The sequence below is a fragment of the Meleagris gallopavo genome, chromosome 1 (genome assembly GCF_000146605.3).
Source record: "Meleagris gallopavo isolate NT-WF06-2002-E0010 breed Aviagen turkey brand Nicholas breeding stock chromosome 1, Turkey_5.1, whole genome shotgun sequence".
NCBI classification, from domain to species: Eukaryota; Metazoa; Chordata; class Aves; order Galliformes; family Phasianidae; genus Meleagris; species Meleagris gallopavo.
Window position 1 is genome coordinate 35,070,930 of NC_015011.2, and position 12,808 is coordinate 35,083,737.

Below are 12,808 nucleotides of genomic sequence, written 5' to 3' on the forward strand. Positions count from 1 at the left end.
AGAAGAAAAAATAGCATAATTCAGTTTTTTAAAAGCCATAAACAATCTCCTCATCCCAGCAAATTAAGATCTGGGTAACAATACAATTAGATTGTGATAGCCAGGTGTTCTCTTATATAACTCTAATAACTGTGTTTAGACTGAAAGGAGTAATTTAATGTGATTTTTTAAAAGCACTCCCGCAGCATCAGGCATAAAAAGGAAGCTCTCACAGTTGCTTGGAGATACCACTGATCCTCAAGTCTGGTGCAACAACTCCAGCCAAGGTAAGCAACTCCATGAAAACAGAATTTGATATTTCATACCATAGGCAAGTGGGTATTCAAAGAGCATATATCCTACCAGCTCTGAAATGGTAGAGGTATTAACAACCCACTTGCCACTGCCAGCTTTGGAGCAGTTCATCTTTTCAGTGTTTTTGAAAATAAGGACCTATTTATATTTTGCTAAGAGATTTGAAGTATTACATCTATTCTCCCTGACTGCCTGCCCTCCAAATGTTGTGCCTTCCTCCACATGTGAGCCTGCAGATGAGACCACACTCTGCTGACAAGCTTGGTGCTAAATAGAATGGGCAAAGAAATGTGGGTCAGTTCAATAGGGAATTAATTTGGTGTGTGAGCAAAACGGATTGCAGTTTCTCTTTTTGATCTAATTTCTCAGCTTCATACATTTTCTACAGTTTGCCTGAGGAACTTCCAGCCCTGTGGAAAATGTGAGAGTTGCATGCTATTTCTTTAGAGTTTAAGTTTTTTAGATTTTTTATTAATGAGTAGCAGGTAGAAGCCCACTACCGTGGTTTGCCATTGGTGCCTCCTTGTGTTTGGTCAGTGTCGCTTGTGACTAGCTCTCTAAGTCTGCCACTGCAGGAAGAAGAAAAGAGGCAGTTCCAGAACAGGCACCTCTGTCTCTAAAATTGTTATTGCTGGTTTTAATACTTCAAAGACATGCTTTTAAATATGCTATCTTTAGGACTCTGTGTCACAAACCCACACTTAGTGGGAAGAAGAACACAACCATTGAAAAGAAAAGGCATGGGAATCTTCTAGAAATGAAGTGTGAATGTCTTTTTTAATTTTTTTAATTTTTATTTTTTAATTTTTATTTTTTAATATATTCACTCCCTTTTGTGTGTCAGAAATGGGGATTCACAAATGATGCTTGGGTCTGAAATTGTTCTGGTCAAGATGAGCTCTTTCTCACTGTGCTGCCACAGACCATAGAAATATCTTTGCTTATATAGAATCGTAGAATCACTCAGGTTGGAAAAGACCTCAAAGATCATTGAATCCAACCACAACCCAACCATTCTACCCAAACTAACAATCCTCTGCTAAATCACGTCCCTGAGCACCACATCCAAACGATTTTTAAGCACATTCAGGGATGGTGACTCAACCACCTCCCTGGGGAGCCTATTCCAGTGCTTAACAACCCTAACATATTCTCTCCCATCCTTACTGCACCCCATTTATCTGTCTCCCTTACTGCATTTTCCTCTGTCATCATGAAATGTAAAGCACCTCTAAGAATTACAGTTTACACTGTCTCATAATGATGTCATATATATGCAAAAAGCATTAACCAGGTAACCAGAGTGGAAACTGTGTCTCTATCTCTGGAACTAAGAACCTATTGCGGTGAACATACTCAGTTTAAACTTCCACTGGAAAGAATGGGAAGTATCTGTATTTCTTTTGCTTCTTGTACTTGCACTTCTTCGTCCCACTTTGCTTCTTGCACAGTTTCTTACAGAGCTACTTATTTAGCTCTCCATTTGGGGCTGGTTCCTCCCTTCCCCCACTTCCAAAGGAACTACACGTCCTTTGGGAGATAATAAAAATAGGAAATGCTACTTGTGTAATATTTTGCAAATCAGGCAAGCGGAAAATTTTATTTTCTAGGACAAGGTCTTTTGGAGTAGTTGTGAAGGAAAGTTAAGATTTAAATATATTTGGAATAATTTGTGCTTTATGTATGTAATTATATAAAAATGTTAATGCGGGATTTCTATCTCTCTACAGCAGTTCTCAAGGACTGTGCCGCTGAAGTGCAAGAATATGACAGTGATGGACAGAATGCAGCTTTGGAAAAATGCTGCCAAGCTCTAACATGGCAACTATACCAAGCTTCTCAGTGGAACAGCTTAGTGAACTCTAATTATGAAAAACTGTAAGCACTGAAGATTGCACTTGGAAAAAAAGCTTTTTCTTTATTTTTTTTCTGGCACTGTATAGGAATAAATGCTACATTTGTCATTCCTTGTTCTTCCTGAATATAAAACTGGAGAAGGAGGTATAGCAGTGGTGGGATTGAATTTTGAATTTTCGGATGTATCAGATAAGCTCAACTTTAAACGCTGCTTGAAATTCATGCTAGGTTTTCTAATTTCCCTTCAGGGATTTCAGAGAAAAAGAAAAATGAGTTTAACCCGAATACCTGTTAGTTTTTATTTATTTTTTAAAGCATATTAGTGAATATACTTACTGAGCATAAAAGAAATGGAAATAGAAGATATGTTTTACTTCTGGGCTCACATAACTGAAGTCTACAGACTTGTGTGTAAAATGTTCAGTCAAGAACTAAGAATATTCCTGTATAAAGGAGAACTGTAAGAAACCTCTCAGTGCTTCAGATGTGTTTGGGATATGAAGTGTCCATCTGGATGGACTCTAATTGTCGCTATACTTTCAGCTGGTAGCTGCGATAGATCTTAGAGATGATGGTGGGAGACTTCTCATCTGCTGCCTGCCCAGTTACATTTTAATTCCCGCAGATTTAAAAATGAAATTCCAGGCTCGCCTTTCTTGGTAGCTTGTATCAACAGAAATAAGACAATGTGATGCTTATCTTCAAAAAATCAAAAAACGTGTGTGATTACCATTAAGGGCGATTAAGATACTGTTAGCAGAAGAAATCAGTCTTTCACTTAAGCGAGGTCAGCGGCAGTGCTGTTGTTCCAAGACGCGCTGTAATTTATAGCACAGCACACAGTTTTTGCTTCTGAATAAGAACACAAATTATCAACAATATGACTGTGTTCTTTTGAAATAGTTTTAAAGAACTTTTCATTTCTTGTCAGATAATCTGTGATTGTTTGGAAGGGACTCATTCATCATTTATAAAAAGATAAAAAGTTTGTACTTTGCCAGTAAAGTCTGTACGTTTTGACTCTTCCAACCAGTAACATGCAAATAAATGGATGAGTTCTGAAAAGCCATCTTCAGTAGTTGTAGTAATGAGAGATTCACTGTAGCATCAGACAAGGGATAGTAATTATCCAACTTTTATTAGCAAGAAAGGACAATGCCCGTATAAGAGAGCATTGTCATGTAGTTCTATTATTTCAGAATTACCCATCGTTTAAATCAGAGGACAGGAAGAGGAATGATGAATTCACTGGGTGTTTTAGAAAGATCGTTGATAGCTTCCCTTGTCTGCTGTTAATCTTAAGGACAGAATATTCTTTCTCCTTGGGTAATGGATTGGTCCTTTAGAATAAATGGAGTAGAGTTTTCTTAGCTGAGGTAGGACGTTACAACATTATAAAAGAGTTTTATAGTGGTCTGCCCAGAGGGTCAGTTTCTATAACTTTCCTGTTAATTTGAGTAAAGGCTGCAGAGGAACTTTGTGTGGGAACTGAGGAACAGAATAGGGAATCCTGCTCTCTCATTAGTGCATTGCGTCTGCAGTAGTAGTTCAACTCTGTGGTTTATAGCAATGTTGTAATGAATACTTGAATATACTAAATTGTTTTGTTGTACTTGTAGGTGCACAGAGTTCCTTCATATCATCCTCAGAGTTATAAGTGAGGATTATGTAAGCTCCCCATGTCTGCTTTCCAAGCATTTAATGTGTCAGATGAAAATTACAGTACATTTTAAACGCATTTTCATTCTTACACCTTGAAGAAGCTAAGAAGAAAATAACTGTAGAACTGGGATTGAATGATGTATTTCCACTCCCATTTTGTCCATAAAAGCAGATGAATTTTTAATCCACGCAAAAGTAGGAACTAAAGATGCAAATATACCTGTACTTAAAATTGCTATCCTTTCTTGTTTTCATAGACCTGCCATAGGATATCACATTGTCACAGACAAAGGATTTAATTTTTCAGCAACAGATGATGCCTTTGTGTGCCAGAAGAAGAATCATTTCCAAATCACAGTCCATATTAGAATCACTGGTCATCCAAAATATGTCAAAACTCAGCTGGGGGTGAAACCAATAGAAAAGTTTTACTTGAAAGCTTTTGGAATAAGGGCAAGTATTTATCCTCTACTATGTGCATTGCTTTTCATGTTAATACATGATTATCCGTAGAATAAGATCAATAAATGAATTTTTTGTAAACACGTTTGACCAAGAACTGATAAAAGACAACTCATCAATTTACTAATGACTTCTGTGTGGAACGTTATGGGAGTGATGTTTTGTGGATGCTTGTGCTTGTTACATGCTGAAAGGTATAACGTTTGTCTTACTCATGGTTTCAGTCACGTCCTTCTCACTGTCTGGAATTTTCTTCCCTCTGTGGGTGGTGTAGTGATGCCAGTTGGTGTGTAGGTGGCCAGTTTGTCCACTGGCCAAATAGAAGTGTTAAAAGAAAAGCTCAAAAATCAAAGAAAATGAATCAAATCTTTTTTTTTTTCTCCCGAACAATTCACATGTAGAAAACCAATGCAATACCCGTGTTTATTCTTGTCAGGTTTTCATTCTAAGAACCAAAGTCTTTCCAGCCACTATGGGTCCACAGTCTTACATATAGAGAATTAGTACGAATTTTTCTTTTTCCTGACAGATTTTACCAATTTTTCAATTCCTTTCAAAATTCAGTGATTTAAAAAAAATTCCTGTACCTGTTTTGATTAATATGTTCTAAATAATTAATGCAGAAGAAATTGTTGAACATTACTGTTGTGTGTTCCCATCTGAAGCAAAGTGCTGACTGGTACCATCCAAGAAAGGCTCAGACATTTACATTAAAGGAACTTACTGAATTGCCATTTATAGCTCAGTCCTCATGTTAAATATTTACATCTATGGGATAGAAGCAAGCAAAATTCAGAAAGCAATTTTTCTTTTGCAAATTATTATGTGTTTTTTCCTATTTTGTTTTCTTTTCTTTCAAGTTATGCCATATAGAGTACATGGAACAGAGCACTGATTAGCTGTCAGCTGAACAGGTCAATTCCCATGTTACTTTCTCTGCAGTTCCATGTGAAATGAGAGAGACTGCACTGTTTTAGGCACAGTTTGCCTACTGATTAATATTGCAAATTTCATGTGTTTCCAAATTTAATATTATTGTCATTTTTTTTTTTATAGATGGAAGCTCCAAATCAAACAATTGCTATTGAGCAATCTCAGTCAGATCGAAGCAAAAAAACTTTCTATCCTGTTAGGTAAGAATTTTGAGAAATTTATTCAATTTTATTTCAATTTGACACACAGTTCTTGGAAACTCACAATAACTCTAAGCCAGTCTTTTGATCATTTGATCAAAATGAATCATTTGATTCATTCAGTTTCGTTCTGGGTGAGCAGATAGAATTGCAGATATATACCTGGTATTCTTTCACAAAGGGAAAAATTTGGCAAATGTACGAAGTATGCCCATCCAAAGTATTTGTAGTCAGCTTGCAGCATTGTTGTGTGGCACTAAAGCTGAGTGGTGGATGTATTTTCCATCTTAAGAAATGTAAGTAATGTTCCTGTTCCTGTGCTACGGGGACATGAGACTACACAAGGATGAGATCTGTTTACAGTGCTTTTAAGGGGAAGTGTCTCTGCTAGAAACATATGTGCAACTTCTCTTGGGAATTGCCTGCCATTCTTCTGCATCTTAGTCAGTGGCAGAATCACTATTTGTTTTTCTGGTGTGTCTCCTGTTGGAGCTGATCTGTTCTATATAAATAATTGAATAAGCCTTAGGGCAAAAAATGATAAGCTGGTGTCAAGTTTGACAGGACAGTGTTGTGACAAAGGTTGCAATACACAGTCTGCAAAACTGAACTTTGAACTTGGACAGAGAGCTGGATTTTCACTTAACTATCATAGCATTATCATTCCTTTTACATTCTGAAAGCAATGCATCTGGGTGTATGTCTGTTGTTTCATGTGTGATGATGGTGCAATTTTCACCCATGGCAGTTGAGAAGATGGAAGGTGGACTGTTTTTTTCCCCATGCAAACTCTTTAATGTTATTATTTATCACTTACAAGAGTTGTGCTGTATGGAGGCACACGTGTACATTTTATACTTTCAAACACACAAATTAGATGCAGATGAAAAAATTGTCAAGCAGTAAAATTTATTTATTTTGTTTTGATGTGTAAATTCAAATCCAATAGCGAGAAATGATGTCCTTCGTAGGCAACAGATTCTCATCATATAGAATCATAGAATTGCTAAGGTTGGAAAAGACCTCAAAGATCATCAAGTCCAACCCAACCATACTACCCTCACTCTAACAACCCTCTGCTAAATCACGTCCCTGAGCACCACATCCAAACGGTTTTTAAACACATTCAGGGATGGTGACTCAACCACCTCCCTGGGGAGCCTATTCAGTGCATAACAACCCTTTCTGTAAAGACATTTTTCGTATAGTTTTATTGTGTTCAAGACAGTGTACAAACAGACCAAGAAACAATGATTCTTACTAATAAGAACAATTTCTCTGTTTATATCATTGATATAATCATTGTGATTTTAATGCATGTTCACAAAACCAGGCTTGCTGCATTTTTACTGGAGCTCCCTTGTTGTTTTTTTCATTTGTCAGTTTCTTTTAAGGCTGTTTTAATGAGTTTGAAAAAATCTGTGTAGAGCCAAGTAGATCTCCAAACACTTATTTCCCCGATCTTGTTTCTTTTCCTGTTTAGAGTTGATCTGCCAGGGGATCAGATAACTAAAGTGACACTGGGAAGGCTGCATTTCAGTGAAACAACAGCAAATAATATGAGAAAAAAGGGAAAACCTAATCCTGACCAAAGGTATTGTTGTAGCTGATTGGCCAGAGTGTGGGAAGTGGAAAGAACATCCACTCTACCATGGAGCTTAAGTTTGTGGATCTGCATGTTGCCGAGTCTTGTGGTTCATTGCTTTTATCCTCTTTGATACTGGGTATCTGCTTTAAGGCCTCTCTTCTAGAGTCACAGAATGGTGTGAGAATTAAGAAACAAAAAAGGGGAATGCCTTATCCTCATGGTTAAAGATCATTTCAGGAAAACATTGCTAGAAAGTTGCCTTACATAATAAAGAAGACAAAAAACAAGCCCAATCCTTACTTAAATATTTCACTTAATACCATCTTTGTTCCTTTTCAGTGGTTTGGGGAATTGAAAGAGTGTAATGTTTGAGAGTGGAAGAAAAAAATTCTCTTTCGTATTCTCTTTCATATTACAAATAAGTTTTAAAAACATTCTGGCTATCTTTTTATGTATCAGTAATAGAAATTATATTTAAAACACTTCATTTCCCTCTGTGACAAAGTCTTATTTCAATTTTTTTTCTCCATTAAATCAATTTCAAATTAGATACTTCATGCTGGTGGTTGGACTGTATGCTGTCTCTCAGGACCAATTCTACTTGCTGTCTGCAAATATCTCTGAAAAGATCATTGTAAGGGTAGGTAGAAACATATATTGCTTTCACATTTACTGTTTTGACAGTAAATTGTTGGGAGAGATCCTTGGGCTTAAAAATTATATTTATTATAAAAATAAAAATTATCCAGAAAAAATATATTAGTTGCATGTGATATGAATACATTGCTACCTTGTAATTACCAGGATTGTGAAATGTTAGAAGTAGGGAAAGCAAAGAAGGACGAGTAGCTCTTGGAAGGTTAAGACCTATTGCTGGCACTTGGCTGTGCGTATGAGCTCTTAATTAAGTTGGTTGTTGTAGCACATGTTTCAAAACAGTAACAGGGAACATTTCTCTCTCATTGTTTTTTACCTTTATATGGATAAGGGGATCAAAAAAATTATCCTTTTAATATTCAACCTTAGCCTTCATTTAGGCTTGGAAAAGATTAAAAAGTCATAGCTATAATGTAACAGGAGCTATGGAGGGGCTGTGCAAGGAATCTAAAAGCCATGCAGGAATTAAGCTTCTCCCAACAGTTTGGATTAAGGTTCCAGTTGGATTTTAGAGAGAGAAATAAAGTGAAGAGATGCAACTGAATACATGGGCTGCTTTCAGGTTCTTTTTCTTTTGTGTGAGCCATATCTGAGGAGTCTGTGTTGTCCCTGAGCACTGACTAAAGATGGGGTTAAGGTTTGAAAACTGAGGTACCACGGAGCTCTAGCATACCTTAGTGTGAGAAAACCCTGCAAACAGAAGATTAGGGGTTCCAAAACATTTATTCCTGGTCCCTTTTTCATGTGAGTTGTACGTGGGAATCTGTATTGGATCTGGGCCCCATCCAGGGTTAGGTCTGGGGTTTGTTGAGAGAGGAAGCACAGAGCTCCGTTGTGAATGGGGTTTTAATGGCACTGCAAAGGGAACGTAAGGGCTTCTAAATGCTTTCAGTCCCAGCCCCTTTTGTGCGGTGGTGTTAGGTGCAGGTCTGTGTTGAACCTAGTCACTAGTGTTAGGGTTAGGATTTGTAAAGGGAGAAAGCCTACCTAGGGTGATTTGGGCGGAAAAGGAAAAGGAAAGAAAAGAAAAGGAAAGAAAAGGAAAGAAAAGGTGAAGGCTGCAAAAACCTGTCTTTTTTTCTATGTGAGCCATTGATAGGATTCTTCGTTGGACCAGGGCACTTTCTCAGGTTTGTGTTACAGTTTGCTGAAAGAGGAAGCCCACAGCCCCATTCTGAGTTGGATTCTACTGGTGCTGTGAAAGATTGGTACGGGTTCCCCAGAGATTTCATTTCTGGCCTGTTTTCCTTGTGAGTGTTAGGTGAGTGTTCGTGTTGCACCCAGGTGCTTCCTAGGAGTAGGACTAGGGTTTGTTTTAGGTTTAGGCTTAGGTTTTGCTGAGAGAAAATGTCCAGAGCTCCACTATTAGTTGGGCTGAAAAGGGCTTGCAAAGAGAAGATGAGGTCTGCCAAAAGCTTTCAGTCCTAGCCCATTTTTCATGTTAGCCAAAGGTAGTATTCTGTGTCAGATCTGGACAATATGTAGATTTACCTACAGTTAAGATTAGGTTAGTTGAGTGGTAACAGTGCAGAGCCCTGGTGTGATTGAGTACAATGGAGCTGCAAGGGGAAGGTGAGGACTGCTAAAACCTTTCAGTTCTCACTCTTTTTTACTGTGATTTGTAGATTAAATTTCACATCTGATCTGGGCACTATCTTGGATAATGTTTAATTTTAGTGTGGAGATTATTTTTAGGGCTTTGACTGAGGCAAAATTGTAGTCCTAGGGGCTAGGAAAGGAATATGAGTGCCATCAGAATATTGCTGTCCAGAAAACCTTTCTACTTGGGCCCGTCATGGAGGTTCTTGTTGGGGTCATGGAGCATTTCTGGGGTTTTGGTTATGGCTAGTAATAGGCTTTGAATTTTGTCTTAGAGTCTAGTAAGACCAAGAGCTCTTGCATCTGTTGAAGTGGGAAGGGGCTTCTGTAGAAAGATGAGTTCTTAAGGTGTCTTTCAGTCTTAGTAGCTTTTTTTTCTGAGTATATTGTTCATGATGAGTTTTGGTGGCAGTTTATCTGCCTAGGTTTAGGATTACAGTCTGGTTTAGGGCTAGGGTCTGGAAAGAAAGTGCATATGCCCAGGATGTGTAGTGTTGCACAGGGGCTGCTGAAGGAAGATTAAGAATTTCAAACCATTTCACTATTGGCTGCTTTTTTGTCTGAGCCATGCCTATATATCCTCTTGTGCCACAAAACTCATTCCTGGACCCACGGTTAGGTTTTGGAGAGTGATAAAGCCTAGAGCCCTTTGTGAGTGGAGCTTCGAGAGAGCTTTGAAAGCAAAGTTAGAAGTTTCAATAGTATGGTAAAGAGTTTTGTCATTCTGGCCACTGCTGTGTGTTCTTCCATTTCAGTGCACTGACACATTGTGTTTGCTATTGCTTCTGTATTTTGTTTTTTGTTATTATTTTTTTTTGTTCATTAATTTCTACAGTAGTGCTCTCCTCTGAATTTTTCTGTATTTGGCATCGTTATAAATGTTGTTTCCCTGCTAATGTGGGAAAGCCATTGAATTTGATTCCTTCTTGGGATTCTTTTTATTTCTATGATAAATATTTTGGACTAAGATTTAGAAATGTACATTCTTTTCCAATTTTTAATGTTAGATTCTATTGAAATTTCAGTGAAGAATGCTTCTTTGATGATGAACAGAGTTTTTTAAAAGAAAAACTGTGAATGAGATATGGCAAACCTGCCCACTATTCCAGCCAAAGAAAAATAAGGCAGAAAAGCAGAAAGAAAAGCACTGGTTGTGATTTAAAGCGGTGAAAATGTCAACAGGAAAGCTGGAGAGTATAAAAAAAAAAAAATTGGTTTTCCAGACATCTGAAAGGATTTCAGTGGATCCTAAGCTAGCCAGTGGTTCCCTTAAAGGAGCACAGCTCTACAAATGCACTGCTTGAGAAAGTGGTTCCTGTTCTGGCCCTTTATATCCTGAAACATAACATAATGTAACTACCATCTGAATAGTGGTTATCAGGCATATCAGATCATGCTCTAATTCAGGCAAACAGTGACAAGTGCACAAAACGGTGCATTGTAGATGTCAAAGGCTTGAGAAAACCTGGGACTTCTTTAAATACACCCAAATTTCTTGTTGCAATCATCCCCCAGTCAGGCTCAAATTTGAAAGAGTGAGTTCAGCATTAAAAATAAAAGGAGTAAATAAATCAACAAAATTAATTATTGAAAACAAATGCTTTTTCTAATTATACACAATTTTTGTGTGTGTGTTCTTTGAAAGATGCTCGTTCTTCAACACAAAATTTCTAATGTGAATTCCTTTTGAACATTATGGAGCATTTTAGAGAATTTTTGAATACATTTACTTTCGGATCCGTCACTGAAAATGGCAATTGGTTAACTGGATAGTTGTCATGATTTGTGTTTCCAGATGGTGTCCTCTCCAGGAACTGCTGTTTATAGAGACTTTGCAGGTCTGTAGAGCCTAGCAAACAGGGTTTGAATGTAATTTACACTTTAGTAGCTCAGTTTCTGAATGAAAGCAAAATTCATTTGATAGCTGTAACTTGCAGGAATTTCTACTGGAAAGCGATTTTGTTCCCGCCTGTTTCATTAAGCCTTGTTTTCTACCAACCCCAAATTACAAATAATTAAAAAATATCTCATCATTCCATTTTCTTTTTGTGGCATATTAGTAAGACTTACTTTGCTCAAAATGTCAAAAGACTTTTGATTTAGACTTTTTGTGCGTGTGTGTATTTTATTGTAAAAATGCCCACAAGACGTATCTCCTGGGCCATTGGTTTTAGGCACATTTCATTTTGGGACAGCATTGAACGATCAGTGCTTGACCCGTTTTTGTTCCTATCAAGCCTCTTGCTCTTGTTGCCACACTCCTCCTCAGTCATGCTGGCACAACTGTTTTTCTGGGGTCCTGCAATGAACTGGAATGGGGATGGATCGGTGTTAAAAATAAATCTAATTCTTTTTGCTTGATTAATTTTAAGTCAGGTTGGCTCCCCCATCCTGTTCTATGTCAGGGTATCAGCTGGGGGCTCACAAGTGGGGGTGGTCAGGAGTGGGCTGCATACACTGGTCCTACTGTCAAAAGAAATGTACATCAAGCTGAAGCCCTGGGGCAGGTTTTGGATGCCTCTCTCCCCCTGAGCCACAGTTCTCCGTTCCTTCAGTTCTGGCTATGTGATTGTCTCTGTGACGTTGCTGCAATACAACTGCAGGAAATAGAATGGACCCAAAAAGAAAATCTAAGCCCTATAAAAACCAATCTCCTCCATGATCATGGCTCACCAGCAGATGTTTTGATGCTTGTGAAAAGGCAGTGGGTAGGGGTAGTGACCTCACTACCTCTTCCTGCCTCCCTTTTTGCTTCTTGTCTCAGTATTTCTGTTCAGGAGCAAGGCTCCTCTGTGCTTGGAGCAGTGTTAACAGAGAACAAAACAATCCCTTTCCAAAGATGATTTACAGTTAAGTTTGTAATTTGCCATTTAATTAATGTAGTTGGACTTCTTTTTTCCACTTACTTGTTTTCAAGGGTTATTTGTGGAAATCTGCAATATGTGATGTTTATGGTTTGGAGCATCTATTCTATGGGTCCTGTGAATTCAAGCAAGATCATCTCTGATCTATTCAACACAGTACATGCTGAATATGTTTGTGAAATCAAGGGAGGCTACGTTGTGTTAAAATTTGAAAAGCTTTAAACGTTGATGATTTAGCTTACTGTGGTAATAAAAAAGAACTCAGGGGACAAAGCAAGTGCTGTATGAGCAGAAACTGACTCCACTCTGTTTTTTTTATGTTGATGTGTTAAAAAAACCCTCATGAATACAATTTAAACATTAAAGATTAGTTATTTCAAATTCCAGTGGAATGCAGCAATACTACATCTATGCTATATTGTATTTTTAAATATATATTTTTTCTTGCAGGCATCTAACCCAGGGCAGTTTGAGAACGACAGTGATGTGTTGTGGCAGCGAGGACAAGTTCCAGAGACAGTAGTCTGTCACGGTCGAGTAGGAATTAACACAGATGCACCAGACGAAGCACTGGTTGTCTGTGGAAATGCAAAAGTTATGGGCAGAGTCATGCATCCATCTGACAGCAGAGCAAAAGAGAATATCCGGGAGGTGAGGGCTATGGAGTACTTAAGGCTTTTGTATTTGCACCA

The 12,808-nt window shown here is 37.8% G+C and overlaps 1 protein-coding gene across 1 annotated transcript in view; it reads left to right on the forward strand.

Annotated features, from left to right (window-relative positions):
- Positions 1–12,808, forward strand: part of MYRFL (myelin regulatory factor like) — a 43,649-nt gene that overhangs the window by 11,498 nt on the left and 19,343 nt on the right. Inside the window, exons 5-11 of the mRNA XM_010708090.3 lie at positions 175–266; positions 2,025–2,172; positions 4,071–4,266; positions 5,332–5,408; positions 6,892–7,002; positions 7,546–7,636; positions 12,567–12,767. Of these exons, the coding sequence (XP_010706392.1) occupies positions 175–266; positions 2,025–2,172; positions 4,071–4,266; positions 5,332–5,408; positions 6,892–7,002; positions 7,546–7,636; positions 12,567–12,767 (916 nt within the window). The remainder of the gene's footprint in view (positions 1–174; positions 267–2,024; positions 2,173–4,070; positions 4,267–5,331; positions 5,409–6,891; positions 7,003–7,545; positions 7,637–12,566; positions 12,768–12,808) is intronic.